This window comes from Coregonus clupeaformis, chromosome 19 (assembly GCF_020615455.1).
Source record: "Coregonus clupeaformis isolate EN_2021a chromosome 19, ASM2061545v1, whole genome shotgun sequence".
NCBI lineage: Eukaryota > Metazoa > Chordata > Actinopteri > Salmoniformes > Salmonidae > Coregonus > Coregonus clupeaformis.
This window is the reverse complement of record NC_059210.1, coordinates 13,154,897-13,172,547: the sequence shown is the minus strand read 5'-3', so window position 1 is coordinate 13,172,547 and position 17,651 is coordinate 13,154,897. Positions and strand designations below refer to the sequence as shown.

General features: G+C 43.0%; 2 protein-coding genes across 3 annotated transcripts in view; one reads left to right on the top strand and one right to left on the bottom strand.

Moving 5' to 3' along the window:
* Positions 1-6,552, bottom strand: part of tmtc3 (transmembrane O-mannosyltransferase targeting cadherins 3) — a 134,494-nt gene extending 127,942 nt beyond the window's left edge. Inside the window, exons 1-2 of the mRNA XM_041837034.1 lie at positions 6,286-6,552; positions 5,407-5,620 (exon numbers count right to left, since the gene is read on the bottom strand). Of these exons, the coding sequence (XP_041692968.1) occupies positions 5,407-5,595 (189 nt within the window). The 5' untranslated portion in view covers positions 5,596-5,620; positions 6,286-6,552. The remainder of the gene's footprint in view (positions 1-5,406; positions 5,621-6,285) is intronic.
* A 100-nt stretch (positions 6,553-6,652) lies between these two features.
* The window catches only part of cep290 (centrosomal protein 290), a 55,912-nt gene continuing 44,913 nt past the window's right edge, over positions 6,653-17,651 (top strand). Inside the window, exons 1-13 of one of the 2 annotated variants that reach the window (XM_041837032.2) lie at positions 6,653-6,744; positions 7,021-7,146; positions 7,690-7,773; positions 9,342-9,411; positions 9,515-9,561; positions 10,008-10,157; positions 10,388-10,441; positions 12,802-12,948; positions 13,222-13,404; positions 13,625-13,714; positions 14,054-14,176; positions 17,183-17,203; positions 17,400-17,523. In XM_041837032.2, the coding sequence (XP_041692966.2) occupies positions 6,733-6,744; positions 7,021-7,146; positions 7,690-7,773; positions 9,342-9,411; positions 9,515-9,561; positions 10,008-10,157; positions 10,388-10,441; positions 12,802-12,948; positions 13,222-13,404; positions 13,625-13,714; positions 14,054-14,176; positions 17,183-17,203; positions 17,400-17,523 (1,231 nt within the window). In that variant the 5' untranslated portion in view covers positions 6,653-6,732. The remainder of the gene's footprint in view (positions 6,745-7,020; positions 7,147-7,689; positions 7,774-9,341; positions 9,412-9,514; positions 9,562-10,007; positions 10,158-10,387; positions 10,442-12,801; positions 12,949-13,221; positions 13,405-13,624; positions 13,715-14,053; positions 14,177-17,182; positions 17,204-17,399; positions 17,524-17,651) is intronic. The other variant, XM_041837033.2, reaches the window with a different exon arrangement.

Below are 17,651 nucleotides of genomic sequence, written 5' to 3'. Positions count from 1 at the left end.
TTGGACCTAGACTTGGCACTCCGGTACCGCTTGCCGTACGGTAGCAGAGAGAACAGTCTATGACTTGGGTGGCTGGAGTCTGACAATTTTTTGGGCCTTCCTCTGACACCGCCTAGTATATCGACCCTGGATGACAGGAAGTTTGGCCTACCCTCTGTAGCGCCTTACGGTGGTGGTGATGCAACCGGTCAGGATGCTCTCGATGGTGCAGCTGTAGAACATTGAGGATCTGCGGACCCATGCCAAATCTTTTCAGTCTCCTTAGGTGGAAAAGGCATTGTCGTGCCCTCTTCATAACTGTCTTGGTGGGTTTGGACCATTATAGTTTATTGGTGATGTGGACACCAAGGAACTTGAAACTCTGAACCCGCTCCACTACAGCCCTGTCGATGTGAATGGGGAAGTGTTCGGCCCTCCTTTTCCTGTAGTCCCCGATCAGCTCCTTTGTCTTGGTCAACATTGAGGGAGAGGTTGTTGTCCTGGCACCACACTGCCAAGTCTCTGACCTCCTCCCTATAGGCTGTCTCATCGTTGTCAGTGATCAGGCCTACCACTGTTGTCATCAGCAAACTTAATGATGGTGATGGAGTCGTGCTTGGCCACGCAATCGTGGATGAACAGGGAGAACAGGAGGGGACTAAGCACGCACTCGAGGGGCCCCCGTGTTGAGGATCAGCGTGGCAGATGTGTTGTTGCCTACCCTTACCACCTGGGGACCGCCCGTCAGGAAGTCCAGGATCCAGTTGCAGAGGGAGGTGTTTAGTCCCAGGGTCCTTAGCTTAGTGATGAGCTTTGTGGGCACTATGGTGTTGAACACTGAGCTGTAGTCAATGAACAGCATTCTCAGATAGGCGTTCATTTTGTCCAGGTGGGAAAGGGCAGTGTGGAGGGCGATTGAGATTGCGGTATCTGTGGATCTGTTCGGGCGGTATGCGAATTGGAGTGGGTCTAGGGTTTCCGGGATGATGGTGTTGATGTGAGCCATGACCAGCCTTTCAAAGCACTTCATGGCTATTGACGTGAGCGCTACGGGTCGGTAGTCATTTAGGCAGGTTAACTTCGCTTTCTTGGGCACAGGGACTATGGTGGTCTGCTTGAAACATGTAGGTATTACAGACTCGGTCAGGGAGAGGTTGAAAATATCAGTGAAGACACTTGCCAGTTGGTCCGCGCATGCTCTGAGTACACGTCCTGGTAATCTGTCTGGCCCCCCGGCCTTGTGAATGTTGACCTGTTTAAAGGTCTTGCTCACATCAGTTACGGAGAGCGTGATCACACAGCCGTCCGGAACAGCTGGTGCTCTCATGCATGCTTCAGCGTTGCTTGCCTCAAAGCAAGCATAAAAGGCATTTAGCCCGTCTGGTACGTCACTGGGCAGCTCGCGGCTGGGTGTCCCTTTGTAGTCCGTAATAGTTTGCAAGGCCTGCCACATCCGACGAGCATCAGAGCCGGTGTAGTAGGATTCAATCTTAGTCCTGTATTGACGCTTTGCCTGTATGATGGTTCGTCGGAGGGCATAGCGAGATTTCTTATAAGCGTCCGGATTAGTGTCCCACTCCTTGAAAGTGGTAGCTCTAGCCTTTAGCTCGGTGTGGATGTTGCCTGTAATCCATGGCTTCTGGTTGGGATATGTACGTATGGTCACTGTGGGGACAACGTCATCAATGGACTTAACCCGGAAGCCAGCCGCAGCAATGTGTCGGAGGAAACACCGTTCACCTGACGACCGAGGTCAGCCTGCAGGCGCCCGGCCCGCCACAAGTAGTCGCTAGAGCACGATGAGCCAAGTAAAGCCCCCCCGGCCAAACCCTCTCCTAACCTGGACGACGCTGGGCTGATTGTGCGCCGCTCTATGGGACTCCCGATCACGTCCGGTTGTGATATAGCCCGGGAGCGAACCAGGGTCTGTAGTGACGCCTCCAGCACTGCGATGCAGTGCCTTAGACCACTGCGCCACTCAGAAGCCCCCTTTGGCTTTTGCTTGTAAGCAGGAATCAGGAGGATAGAATTATGGTCAGATTTGCCTAAATGGAGGGCGAGGGAGAGCTTTGTATGCCTCTCTGTGTGTGGAGTAAAGGTGGTCTAAAGTTTTTCCCCCTCTGGTTAAACGTGACATGCTGGTAGAAATTAGGTAAAACTGAATTTGGATTGCCTGCATTAAAGTCCCCGGCCACTAGGAGCGCCGCTTCTGGATGAGCATTTTCTTATTTGCTTATGGCCTTATACAGCTCGTTGAGTGCAGTCTTAGTGCAAGCATCGGTTTGTGGTGGTAAATAGATGGCTACAAAAAATATAGAATGAAACTCTCTTGGTACATAGTGTGGTCTACAGCTTATCATGGTCTTACAGTTGTCAATCTTCGTGGTCAATCTTTGTGTAAATAACAAAATGTTGCGAAGATAATCATTGTACCAATAACTGGGTCTAATACACCAGATGTCCTTGAACCGTTTATTTTATTTTTTATAATCACACCCAGAAGAAGTTACGGACAATTGAGTTGCTAACGGCAACTTGCTGTACCCAGGTCACCCTTAAATTTAGCTACTCAATGAGGGGGAAGCACTGCGCAAGCCTGCAACGTCACTTCCTGTAATAGCTCAAACTGCGCATGCTATGTCTCCATGAGACGCCATCTTAAACGACTTCATTTAGCGTCAATGCACTACTGAGTCAAAAGACAGTACAATATGAAGATGGGCAGAAACTGCTTCTCCAAAAGAAACCCCCAACCAAGCTTGTAGGTGATGCTATGGCAACGTTGGCTAGCTAAGCTCATGTGCAGAAACCAATTATGTACATAAACCCTGGATTACTAATGTTATGTATTGGCCATTGAGAGGCTTTGAAGCCACTGGTCGGCCATATTGGCACTCTCCAGTAGGAGCAGTCCTCCATAAGAATGAATGGAATTCTACAGTATTTCAATTCAATGTTTCAAGGCCAGAATTACATTATTTTGTTGTTGTAGTGGGGACAGTAAAATCAGTAATCTCAACAACCAAAAATTATATTTTTTCATTTTTGTTTAGCTCACATAATATAATTTAAAGTAGTCTATTATAGAATAAATGTGGCAAAAACAAATGTGGACATTAATAAATGTATTTCTATAGCTTACAAAATATTTTTTTCAGTGGTTGGAGAGTGCCAAGATGGTGGCACAGTGGCTTCAACACATCGTCCCCTATCAGTAATCTAGTATACACACATACATTACCAGTCAAAGGTTTGGATACACCTACTCATTCAAGGGTTTTTCTTTATTTGTACAATTTTCTACATTGTAGAATAGTGAAGACATCAAAACTATGAAACAACACATATGGAATCATGTATAAACCAAAAAAGTGTTAAAAAATATATTTTATATTTGAGATTCTTCAAAGTAGCCACCCTTTGCCTTGACAGCTTTGCACACTCTTGGCATTCTCTCAACCAGCTTCATCTGGAATGCTTTTCCAACAGTCTTGAAGGAGTTCCCACATATGCTGAGCACTTGTTGGCTCAGTGGTCTAAGGCACTGCGTCGTGCTAGCTGTGCCACTAGAGATCCTGGTTCGAGTCCAGGCTCTGTCGCAGACCCATGGGTCGGCGCACATGATGACAGCTTTGCACACTCACCTAGAATCCTTTTCCAACAGTCTTGAAGGAGTTCCCACATATGCTGAGCACTTGTTGGCAGCATTTCCTTCACTCTGCGGTCCGACTCATCCCAAACCACCTCAATTTGGTTGAGGTCGGGGGAATGTGGAGGCCAGGTCATCTGATGCAGCACTCCATCACTCTCCTTCTTGGTCAAATAGCCCTTACACAGCCTGGAGGTGTGTTGGGTCATTGTCCTCTTGAAAAACAAATGATAGTCCCACTAAGCCCAAACCAGATGGGATGGCGTATCGCTGCACAATGCTGTGGTAGCCATGCTGGTTAAGTGTGCCTTGAATTCTAAATAAATCACAGACAGTGTCACCAGCAAAGCACCCCCACACCATAACACCTCCTCTGTTCTTCACGGTGGGAACCACACATGCGGAGATCATCCGTTCACCTACTCTGCGTCTCACAAAGACACGGCGGTTGCAACCAAAAATCTCAAATTTGGGCTCATCAGACCAAAGGACAGATTTCCACCGGTCTAATGTCCATCTTCTTATTGGTGTCCTTTAGTAGTGGTTTCTTTGCAGCAATTCGACCATGAAGGCCTGATTCACGCAGTCTCCTCTGAACAGTTGATGTTAAGATGTGTCTGTTACTTGAACTCTGTGAAGTATTTATTTGGGCTGCTATCTGAGGTCCTCATGAGAGCCAGTTTGAACATAGGGCTTGATGGTTTTTGCGACTGCACTTGAAGAAACTTTCAAAGTCCTTAACATTTTCCGGATTGACTGACCTTCATGTCTTAAAGTAATGATGGACAGTCGTTTCTCTTTGCTTATTTGAGCTGTTCTTGCCATAATATGGACTTGGTCTTATACCACCCCTACCTTGTCACAACACAACTGATTGGCTCAAACAGATTAAGGAGAGAAATTCCACAAATTAACTTTTAACAAGGCACACCTGTTTATTTAAATTCATTCCAGGTGACTTCCTCATGAAGCTGGTTGAGAGAATGCCAAGAGTATGCAAAGAATCTCCCATATAAAAAATATTTTGATTTGTTTAACACTTTTTTGGTTACTACATGATTCCATTTGTGTTATTTCACAGTTTTGATGTCTTTACTATTATTCTACAACGTAGAAAATAGTAAAAAAATTTAAGAAAAGGCCTTGAATGAGTAGGTGTCCAATCTTTTGACTGGTACTCTCTCTCTCTCTCTGTGTGTATAGCCCTGTGTAGCTCAGTTGGTAGAGCATGGCTCTTGAAACGCCAGGGTTGTGGCTTCGTTTCCCACGGGGGGCCAGTATGAAAAAAAAACACACACACAGAGAGAGAGAGAACCAGTCAAAAGTTTGGACACACCTACTCATTCAAGGCTTTTTCTTTATTTTTTACTATTTTCTACATTGTACAATAATACTGAAGACATCAAAACTGTGAAATAACACAAATGGAATCATGTAGTAACCAAAAAGTGTGAAACAAATCAAAATATTTTTTATATTTGAGATTGTTCAAAGTAGCCACCCTTTGCCTTGATGACAGCTTTGCATACTCTTGGCATTCTCTCAACCAGCTTCATAAGGAAGTCACCTGGAATGAATTTAAATAAAACAGGTGTGCCGGGCAGTCGGGTGCAAGCAGCGTTCGATTGAAGAGCATACATTTAGTTTTACTAGCGTTTAAGAGCAGTTGGAGGCTACGGAAGGAGTGCTGTATGGCATTGAAGCGCGTTTGGAGGTTTGTTAACACAGTGTCCAATGAAAGACCAGATGTATACACCAGACACAGAGATTCAAATCACCTCAGCCATGGGCGTGCCCCAGAAGTCATTGAGGAAGAGGTTGCAGAGAGGGGTGACGGGCCGCAGGTCCTTGTTGTCCAGGATGGCCGAGACATCGTCGAACACAAAGCCGCAGGACAGGCTGTTCCAGTAACACCCCACCACCAGTCCAGTCAAAAGCAAGATCTCCATCCATGACACGACAGCCATCGCTGACCAACGGCTTCATTGATCACTATGATAGATGAAGTAAGAGCAGGACAGGAGAGATCACACTAGAGGTTATCCTTGTTCATTATTACATCATGGTTCACACGATACAATGTGCCAAGCCCAGATTTGCTAGGATGCCACTGCCACTGCATGGTGCTGCCAGGTGACAAGAGACTGGCATCACAACAATGTATGCCTTCTAGTAAACTCTGTTTGATTTATGTTCCCATACAACGCAGACAGATTCGATTAATACTGACGATGACCAGGGAGATCATATTAAAACTTGAAAGGCTCCAATGTAGTGTGCTAGCTCTGGTCCCCGGCGTTAGTATGCGTTCCTCACTAGCTAGCTAAGCTATACATCGAGAACACGATTGGAATCATGCCGTTTCAGTTATGTTAGTTATACATGTTACATTTAACTTCAATAAACGTCAAACATTATCATGTAGTTATGCAGTAATTGCGACTAATTAGACGCAAAACAAAAACTCTAACGTTAGCTAGCTACAGTAGGTATTTCTATGCCTGCTAGTGTTACGTTGGTTAAACTAGGTAAATTGTTTGGCTATCTAGCATTTGACTTGATTATCTCGTTTACAAACTACTGATAAAAATAGCTTACATTTCCTTAAATATATTCAATAGCAATGTTAGAAGAAGTGTGAAAATACAGAAACATACGTGAACTAGAGTATTTTATCGGCCATTGACGTTCTGATTTTGCATACGCTAGCAACTAGTATGAACATAAAGGCCATCAAAAAAGGCTCGCAATAAATCCCAAAACATTTCCGGGGCAAAGTTGAAGGTAAAAAGTGGCAGTGGTTTCTGAAACAGCCGTGACTATAATGTTGTTGTCACACATCCACTGACACTATAAAAAAAAAAAGGTGGGGATACAATGTATTTTCTATAAAACGTGAAACGTGTACTAAAGTGGACAGAAAGCTCTTTGGCTCACTAAATAGCTTTTGCATTAGTGACTCGACGTTATCAGCCGTAAAGTAGCAGGTTGCACGAATCGATTTACGACTGTTGTCAACGGTAACTTAGCAACTGGAGCAGCAGTTAAAGATGGCTATCTAAAATAGCAAGTGAGCTAGCCAAACAGTACGTTGCAGCGGGCATATGAAAAAAAAGGTTAGATAAAAGCTACTTACTGATAAAAGGAAAATAACCCAGTTGCATGCATATCACCATATGTTATTCATATGCATTGTTGAATGTATTTTGTGTCGCCCAATGCCAATGCAATGTTTAGCTAATCTTGAAGCAAATAGCAGCAGCTAACGTTAGCTAGCTACATAGCCACAACTAAAATGCATTTTGCAAGGATAATAGCCATAGCTATATGTTGTCCCTTTACAGCATTACCCTAACTTACAATGTGTGTCTGTCCATCAATTTGTTCCCCAGTTCCTGTTAGCTAACACAATTGTCACAATGCCTCCTCATCTTGACTGGAGAATGGTGATGGATGCTGACCCAGAACAGCTGCAGGAGAGCGGAGATGCAGAGATAATCAACCACATGTTTTTACAGGTACAGTGACATTACTGTTCCCGAAACACACATACCTGTTCCTAGGTGTCCATGCGTGCACCTCAAATATTCTAATCTGATAGTACTGTTTCCCAAGTGTGTTTCAATCAAATAGTCCAATCTAGTGAGTGGTCGGTCCCTGCTGCCCCTGACAAAAGCATCAGACTGATTTGTCGGTGTAAACAACGCAAAGGACTCCGCTGCCTGCTGCAAAATTACAGACTGCCTGTGTCACCAAAATGCCTAAAAACAGACTAATCCTCTTCTGTGCACCTAATTTTGATCCCCCTACCATTTCCCTATCTGGCTAGGAAAGCACCTGGCTTGTAGACTAAACAAACATGTAAGCAATTTTGACCTCTGATACCAGTGAGACAGGAACATGCATAAAATACCAAGCAGTACTTGTTCCTGGGTCTAGACTGCTATGCACAGGGTTTACTTCATTTTGCACCTAGCAGTACAGTTGTTGATGTGTTTCTGCCTGAGGTCAAATTCGCATTATGTTTAATTGAACAGCCTTGGTGCTCTATTTCTCTGCAGGTCAAAAGATGGGAGCGGGAGCTGAAAGATGGAAGCCCAGAGGAAATTGTTCAGCTCTTGCGAGTCGCTCAGGGCCTTCTGAAGGTGTCCCATGCTATAATTACCCAGACACATCCAGAGCTGCATTACTCAAGCTCACTAAAACTGTGTTCCATCACTGTGCTGAAATGAAATCCTGAAATGATTTCATCCAATGTTAATATCAGTGGAATACATAATGTAGTTGGTGTGAAGGAATAAGCTCTACACAGTGTGGTATAAGTAAGAGTACAGTTTGATTATATTTGCTTCATCTCTTGACCTGCTTGTGTGTGGATTTACAGTGTGCATCTGTTATAGTCTCAGTTTCATGTTACGTACAGTTGCTGTCAAATATATTGAACCCTTGCACTTTTCTTAAATAATTACCTATTTCTTCTAAAACAAGTTGAAATTGAAAATATCTTTTGGTCTCCACACCTTTTTATTCGATGTTCAACATTGCAGAAACCAATTACATTTTTGTAAATTTAAGTTTACCATTTTTATTTAGGAAAATAAAGATGAGTGGCATGGACAAAATTATTGGCACCCTGGAGCTAGTACTTGGTTGCCAAGATAACTGCCACAAATGATTATTGTAGTCATCAAAGAGCTTGCTGCACCTTTCTACTGGCAATTTGGCCCACTATTCAGCACGAAACTGCGCTAATTCTTCAATGTTTGAAGGGTGCACTCCACCAACTGCTGTTTCCAGCTCTCGCCATATGTTATGCTCTTCACTGGCCACTCCAGAACAGTCCAGTGTTTCTTTTTTAATCATTCTAAGGTGCTTTTTATGTGTGTTTGGGGTTGTTGTCCTACTGGAAGACCCACAACCTTCAACAGAGACACAGTTTTTGGGCACTGGATTGAACATTGCACTTCAAAACACCTTAATAATCTACTGATTTAATATCTTGCACACAATCAAGGCCTCCAGTACCAGAGGCAGCAAAGCACCCCCACAGCATGTTCATTGAATTATGCTTAATTTGGTGCTCAGTAAACACAGCGCTGGTCTGTATTGCCAAAGAGCTCTAAAATCATTTAATTGGTCCACATAACATTTCTCCCAGGATTTAGGTTTGTTAGGCATAATGAAATCAGCAGATTATCAGGTGTTTTGTAGTCCAATGGTCAGACCAGTGTCCAAAAACTGGGTCTCCACTGAAGGTTGTGGGTCTTCCAGCAGGACAACAAACCAAAACACACATCAAAAAGCATCTAGGAATGGTTAAGAAGAGATGCTGGACTGTTCTGTAGTGGCCAGTGAAGATAACAGATCTGAATCACATCCAAAACCTATAGTGGGATCTGAAAACCGTAGTTGGTGGCGGGTACCCCTCAAATATAGAAGAATTAGAGCAGTTTTCTGCTGAAAAGTATGCCGAATTGTCAATAGAAAGGTGCAGCAAGCTCATTGATGGCTACAATAAGTGTTTGTCGGCAGTTATCTTGGCCAAAGGCTGTGAAACCAAGTACTAGCTCCAGGGTGCCAATAATACTTTTCTTTATTTTTTTATTACAATTGTAAACTTAAGTTGAAAATCCAATAACAAGGTGTGCTGACCAACCTTTTCTATATACGATATACCACCCAAGCCTTTCAAAATCTTTATATATTTTTGCAGTTGAAGAAAGAGGAGGTTACCATGGCATTTGAACTCATCGATAATGCCGGGACAGAACAAGCTAGATCGGGTAGGTGCATAAAGCATTATTTGCAATCCAGTTGTTGGGACTAGTGTTTGAAATGAATGGCCCACAGTCGATACTAGAACAGTATCTATTTTGTGTCTTACAGAAAATGAGTGGAAGGCCAAGGAGTTAAAGTGGGAACAAGAGTTAGAGGTAAGGCTTGGTGTGAATGTTGTCATTAAATGAAACGGTGAAGCTTTAGGGTCCAATCGAAACTGCCGGTTCTGGATAGCAGTTTTGATTGAATTGGACCACAGGTCATTTCACCTCATGCTGCTCAGTTTCCTTCAATAGGACTTAGTACACCTCTCAGCCAATAGTAAAGTCACTCACTGTCCACAAAGGAGATTGTAAGCTGTGACCATAGAATGACGGCACTTAAGGAGATTAGAGTGCTCTGCTAAGCTGCGGTTTGTTGTGCTTTTCTCTGCGTTTCCTGAACAATAATTTTGCCCTTGGACTTTTTTACACTTTCATAGAAGCAAATGGACACATAAACTAATCTTGTTTTGAGAGCCTGGTGGTAGTTTAATTACATGAGTAAGTGTTGTAAACAGAGGGAGTCTGAGAGTTTGTTGTCTGCTTGATTTCCTGTCCAGATGGCCAAGAAGTCGGGCGTTGGCGGCGGGCCAGACACTCGCTTCATGCGGGGCGAGATGCGCACACTGGAAGCCCAGTTGGACCGTAGAGAGAAGGACATCCAACATTTGGAGAAAGAGACGAGCAAGGAGAAGAAAATCAATGAGGAAGTATGACCTTATGTTATAAGACGTCATTAATTCCATAGCAAGCTAGTGTCAATTTGTGTCATTGTGTACTCAATACTATACTAAGACCTTCCTACTTTGAAAAGCATGTCATGCAATGTCATACTAGTGCAAAATGTTACATTGATTTTACTGTATGTAGCCTATACAAAGTCACCTCCCATTGCGTTCACAGTTCCCATGCACCTAATATCTCCCATATGTTCCCACAGTTGATGATTCGGGCAGAGGAGGCTGAGGATGAGAGCAGGAAGCTGAAAAGAGAGGTTAGTGACAGCTTGGTCATGTCTGAATTGGGGAGGCACTACCTGAACATTTATTTTTGTTTGCCGTTTCAAAATGATTTGCTACGTTGTGCCCAAATTATGATAATGCCCTTTTTAGTGTAAGAGCTGTTTGAAAAGACCGCCTGAAATTTCAGCCTGTTTTGGTGGGATGGAGTTTTTGCATTTCTCAATATACCAATAAGAAAGAGAGTTCCAAACCTCTCTGCCAGTAACAGCTAGTTTTCAGTTTCCCCATTCCCACTAAGATCACTCCCTGACAGTGCTAGCAAAATTATTGCTTGAGATATTGCTCTTTGTGAAGAAGCTATTTTAGTTTATTTTTGACCATTTTAATTGAAAACAATCACAGTAAGTTTTTCATTGTTACCCAAAAATGATTTGACATTGAGATAAGAACAGCTGCATTGGACCTTTAAAGGTGAAAATACGTGTTAGTCTAAGTGAAGAAAACACTAGTGTGTGTCTGTCTGCGTGTGTGTTAACTGTTCATAATATATGTATGACAGTATACACCAGTATAAGTGTGTGTTAACTGTTCATAATACGTGTATGACCGTATATACCAGTATAAGTGTGTGTTAACTGTTCATAGTACGTGTATGACCGTATATACCAGTATAAGTGTGTGTTAACTGTTCATAATATGTGTATGACAGTATACAGTCGTGGTCAAACGTTTTGAGAATGACACAAGTATTGGTCTTCACAAAGTTTGTTGCTTCAGTGTTTTTAGTTATTTTTGTCAGATGTTACTATGGTATACTGAAGTATAATTACAAGCATTCCATAAGTGTCAAAGGCTTTTATTGACAATTACATTAAGTTTATGCAGAGTCAATATTTGCAGTGTTGACCCTTCTTTTTCAAGACCTCTGCAATCCACCCTGGGCCACATCCTGACTGATGGCAGTCCATTCTTGCATAATCAATGCTTGGAGTTTGTCAGAATTTGTGGGGTTTTGTTTGTCCACCCGCCTCTTGAGGATTGACCACAAATTCTCAATGGGATTAAGGTCTGGGGAGTTTCCTGGCCATGGACCCAACATTTCGATGTTTTGTTCCCCGAGCCACTTAGTTAGCACTTTTGCCTTATGGCAAGGTGCTCCATCATGCTGGAAAAGGCATTGTTCGTCAACAAACTGTTCTTGGATGGTTGGGAGAAGTTGCTCTCGGAGGATGTGTTGGTACCATTCTTTATTCATGGCTGTGTGCAAAATTGTGAGTGAGCCCACTCCCTTGGCTGAGAAGCAACCCCACACATGAATGGTCTCAGGATGCTTTACTGTTGGCATGACACAGGACTGATGTTAGCGCTCACCTTGTCTTCTCCGGACAAGCTTTTTCCGGATGCACCAAAAAATCGGAAAGGGGATTCATCAGAGAAAATAACTTTACCCCAGTCCTCAGCAGTCCAATCCCTGTACCTTTTGCAGAATATCAGTCTGTCCCTGATGTTTTTCCTGGAGAGAAGTGGCTTCCTCGCTGCCCTTTCTTGACACCAGGCCATCCTCCAAAAGTCTTCGCCTCACTGTGCGTGCAGATGCACTCACACCTGCCTGCTGCCATTCCTGAGCAAGCTCTGCACTGGTGGTGCCCTGATCCCGCAGCTGAATCAACTTTAGGAGACGGTCCTGGCCCCTGCTGGACTTTCCTGGGCGCCCTGAAGCCTTCTTCACAACAATTGAACCTCTCTCCTTGAAGTTCTTGATGATCCGATAAATGGTTGATTTAGGTGCAATCTTACTAGAAGCAATATCCTTGCCTGTGAAGCCCTTTATGTGCAAAGCAATGATGACGGCACGTGTTTCCTTGCAGGTAACCATGGTTAACAGAGGAAGAACAATGGTTTCAAGCACCACCCTCCTTTTAAAGCTTCCAGTCTGTTATTCTAACTCAATCAGCATGACAGAGTGATCTCCAGCCTTGTCCTCGTCAACACTCTCACCTGTGTTAACGAGAGAATCACTGACATGATGTCAGCTGGTCCTTTTGTGGCAGGGATTAAATGCAGTGGAAAAGTTTTTTGTGGATTATGTTCATTTTCATGGCAAAGAGGGACTTTGCAATTAATTGCAATTCATCTGATCACTCTTCATAACATTCTGGAGTATATGCAAATTGCCATCATAAAAACTGAGGCAGCAGACTTTAATTAATATTTAATATTTGTGTCATTCTCAAAACTTTTGACCACGACTGTACACCAGTATAAGTGTGTGTTGTAGTATGTGGTTGGACAAGTATATGATGATGTAGTAGTCAGCATTTAACCTATGAGAGTAGATTAGGCACTGGGTCCCACTACTCCTCTCTAACTGTTTCTCCTTGGTGTGTGTCAGAACGAGCAGCTCCAGCAGGATGTAGACTTCTACAGGAGGGAGCTGGACCAGAAGGAGCCGGTCCAGTCCAGAGAGGAGAGTACTGAGACACAGAGGAGGCTCAACTCAGCCAACAGACAGCTCTACCAGTGCATGGAGGACGTTCAGGTACTGCAGACACCAAACTGCACTTACAGTATACCCTTTCATACAAAGAGTCTGCCTCGAAGAGTACTGCGCTGATTTGGATATTTTCCTAATGCGTAACCAGACCAGCGCAGTACAACTCGGCTTGACTTGGCTCAGTAGTGTCAAAAGGATATTGGGGACAAGTCCTGACTTGAGAAACACAAGGACAAAATCTTCCATTAATATCAATGCATGATTTACATTGCTTACTGTACTAACCCCAGAACTGTGTCCTCACTCCTCTACCTCTAGCGTGCGGAGGAAGAGGTAGCCCACCTGAAGACACAGAACGATCAGATGCAGAAGAGCCTAGAGGAGTCAGTGAAGGAGATGGAGAAGATGACGGACGAGTACAACAAGATGAAGATCGTCGTGCAGCAGACAGACTCCATCATGGACCAGCTGAGGAAGGAGAGGGACCACGCCAAGCTACAGGTAGCCCAGAGGGACAAAATTACAGGTTGCAAACTGATTTTCTGGTTATACGGACAAATGTAAAGGTTGAACCTGGGAAAGTTTCAGCACTGCTTTGCATAAACTTTATGAAGCATTTCTAATATCGAAACATTTTTGTGAATTGACACTGTAAATAACGTACATCCATTGGTGCTGAATAAAAACAATGTACTACTGTGTGCTGTGTTCTTCACTTCAGGTCAGAGAGCTGACGGAGCAGATTCAGAGCCGGGCGGAGGAAGATGACCCTGTCATGGCAGCCGTCAACGCCAAGGTGGACGAATGGAAGGTGGGTGTTCTCACATCATTTACCTGGCTTGGAGAAAAGGCAGCAGGTGATACACTGACGGTATCAAGTACTGCATGCTGCTGTCTATATGTTTTCTGAATCATTAAAGAACTTGACAACACACAGCTAATTATGTGTAGAGGGAATATTTACATTTATTCTTCACACTTCAAACATTAGTAGTCAGTCAGCATAAATTAAAACATTTTGGCTTTGGGCCTGTCTTCGTCAAGGCATACTGCCTGGTTAGTTGCAGTTGTGTGGTTTTCAGTCAGTGGCCCTGGGATCTCTGCGTTTCTGTGAGTGGCCTTGGTTGTGTTTGTGATTTGTGATTTTCAGAGAGTGCTGGCTGGGAAGGATGAGGAGATCATGGAGTACCAGCAGATGATCCGCGAGTTAAGGGACAAGCTACGCTCGGCCCAGATGGACACAGACAAGAGCAACATCATCGCCTTGCAGCAGGTCCGTCTCAAAGCTGAAAATCCTTATCTTTATATAAATACACACATATAAATACATCTAAGAAACTTGGCTAGATCGGAATTTTACTTTGACATTTGAGTCATTTAGCAGACGCTCTTATCCAGAGCGACTTACAGTAGTGAGTGCATACATTTTCATACTTCAATTGAGATAGTTAATTGTTCCTGTGAGGGAACTTTTTGTGCGTTGTTTGGTACTTACAGTACATGGAACGACACATGCAAATTATTTTAAAAACAGTGGCATTTTATACTTTATTGTTGTTTTTATCGCACTGCTTTGCTTTATCTTGGCCAGGTCGCAGTTGTAAATGAGAACTTGTTCTCAACTGGCTTACCTGGTTAAATAAAGGTGAAATAAAAAAAATTAATTAGGAAATCTCTAAATCTATCAGTTCAAACAATGTGTTTTTTGTTTATCTTTCTTTATCTTTGAAATATCTGTCTGTTAAAAGATACATATATTTCAACGGTGAACATATTTTAACTACGTGCCAGGGGCTGGGTTTCTACTAAGCTAACATATGGAATTGTTTTAAGATGGTCATACCAAGCATCATGTAGCTATTTGATTTAGAATTTTAGGACCCCTGTAGGTATAAAAATATATATATACAGTACCAGTCAAAAGTCTGGACACAGCTACTCATTCCAGGGTTTTTCTTTATTTTGACTATTATTCTACATTGTCAGGGACGGCAGGTAGCTTAGTGGTTAAAAGCGTTGTGCCAGTAACCGAAAGGTCGCTGGTTCAAATCCCCGAGCCAACTAGGTGAAAATCTGTCGATGTGCCCTTGAGCAAGGCACTTAACCCTAATTGCTCCTTTTTTGGTTACTACATGTCATAGTTTTGATGTCTTCACTATTAGTCTACATTTACATTACATTTTAGTCATTTAGCAGACGCTGGATAAGAGCGTCTGCTAAATGACTAAAATGTAATGTAAATGTAGAATAATAGTGAAGACATCAAAACTATGACATGTAGTAACCAAAAAAGTGTTAAACAAATTAAAATATATTTTATATTTGAGATTCTTCAAATAGCCCCCATTTGCCTTGATGAAAGCTTTGCACACTCTTGGCATTCTCTCAACCAGCTTCATGAGGTAGTCACCTGGAATGCATTTCAATTAACAGGTGTGCCTTGTTAAAAGTTAATTAATGCGTTTGAGCCAATCAGTTGTGTTGTGACAAGGTAGGGGTGGTATACAGAAGATAGCCCTATTTGGTAAAAGACCAAGTCCATATTATGGCAAGAACAGCTCAAATAAGCAAAGGGAAATGACAGTCCATCATTACTTTAAGACTTGAAGGTCAGTCAATCCAGAACATTTCAAGAACTTTGAAAGTTTCTTCAAGTGCAGTCGCAAAAACCATCAAGTGCTATGATGAAACAGGCTCTCATGAGGACCGCCACAGGAAAGGAAGACCCAGAGTTACCACTGCTGCAAAGGATAAGTTAATTAGAGTTAACTGCACCTCAGATTGCAGCCCAAATAAATGCTTCACAGAGTTCAAGTAACAGACACATCTCAACATCAACTGTTCAGAGGAAACTGCGTGAATCAGGCCTTCATGGTCAAATTGCTGCAAAGAAACCACTACTAAAGGACACCAATAAGAAGAAGAGACTTACTTGGGCCAAGAAACACGAGCAATGGACATTTGATCGGTGGAAATCTGTCCTTTGGTCTGATGAGTCCAAATTTCATATTTTTGGTTCCAACCGCCATGTCTTTGTGAGACGCAGGGTAGGTGAACAGATGATCTCCGCATGTGTGGTTCCCACCGTGAAGCATGGAGGAGGAGGTGTGATGGTGTGTGTGTGTGCTTTGCTGGTGACAATGTCTGTGATTTATTTAGAATTCAAGGCACACTTAAACAGCATGGCTACCACAGCATTCTGCAGCGATACGCCAGCCCATCTAGTTTGGGCTTAGTGGGACTATCATTTGCTTTTCAACAGGACAATGACCCAACACACCTCCAGGCTGTGTAAGGGCTATTTGACCTAGAAGGAGAGTGATGGAGTGCTGCATCAGATGACCTGGCCTCCACAATCACCCGACCTCAACCCAATTGAGATGGTTTGGGATGAGTTGGACCACAGAGTGAAGGAAAAGCAGCCAACAAGTGCTCAGCATATGTGGGAACTCCTTCAAGACTGTTGGAAAAGCATTCCAGGTGAAGCTGGTTGAGAGAATGCCAAGAGTGTGCAAAGCTGTCATCAAGGCAAAGGGTGGCTACTTTGTAGAATCTAAAATATATTTGGATTTGTTTAACACTTTTTGTTATTTCATAGTTTTGATGTCTTCACTATTATTCTACAATGTAGAAAATGGTAAAAATAAAGAAAAACCCTTGAATGAGTAGGTGTGTCCAAACATTTGACTGGTACTGTATATAAAAACAGTATTTGATGAAACATTGATGTCACGGAGACCGCCGAGGCTGCTCCTCCTCCTTGCTCGGGCAGGCTTCGGCGTTCGTCGTCCCCGGAGTACTAGCTACTACCGCTTGATGTTTTCGATGTTTGTTTGGTTATGTCTAGTTGGTGCACCTGTCTCGTATTCTGTCTTGATTATGTCTCCTATAAGTTCCCCTGTGTTAGGTTTGCATTTTGTGTGTTATTGTCCGCCTGTCTTGTATGTTTAGGTTCTTTGGCTTTTGTGGGATTTACGCACTCGCGTATTTGTTATACGTGGAAATGCCCTATTCACTTCCATTTGTTTTTCGGCCCGGTACCGTGTTACCTTCAGACAAGTCCTGTGACACTTGTGGAGGTCGTAGATTAGTGTTTAGCCCCAACCGTTCAGACTCTACAGACAGATGTTGGCACATCGGCAGTACCAACTTCAGACAAGATACTGTATCTTTGTGTTCCATCTGTCATTTTCACTGCAGCTTCTCTTCTGTTCATTCTGTTCTTTTCTCCTGTTTTCTCCTGTCTTTACTTGCACTCGCATCACTAACTCGTGGCCAGGTCATATATGAGCTATGTGGTGTAAGTTACTCGGTCTTCCATATTTCTTGTCTATTTTACATACCTCTCTCTGCTTTCATTTAATTTAATTTCACAATATCTCATGTCTTTTATTACACATTATTGTCCACAAATCACAACCTGCTGTGCTCTTCCGTGGTTGTCTTTGTACTAATGCTGGATCCAAACTAATAAAATGTTTATGAATGTCTTCAAGGCCGTGCAAGAGAGGGACAATCAAATCAAGATGCTGACAGAGCAAGTGGAGCAGTATACGGGGGAAATGGAGAGAAATGCCCTGCTCATAGAGGAACTCAAGAAGCCCCTGAAGAAAGACAGAGGTGCGTGTCAAATTGTCTTGTAAAAGCACATGGATCTGGATGCTGTTAAAAAGGAATTTTGTTCTTGGTGTCAGCCAAGGCTGCTATGCACCAACATTGCTATAAGATTGAAAAGGTGTGGGAGTGTG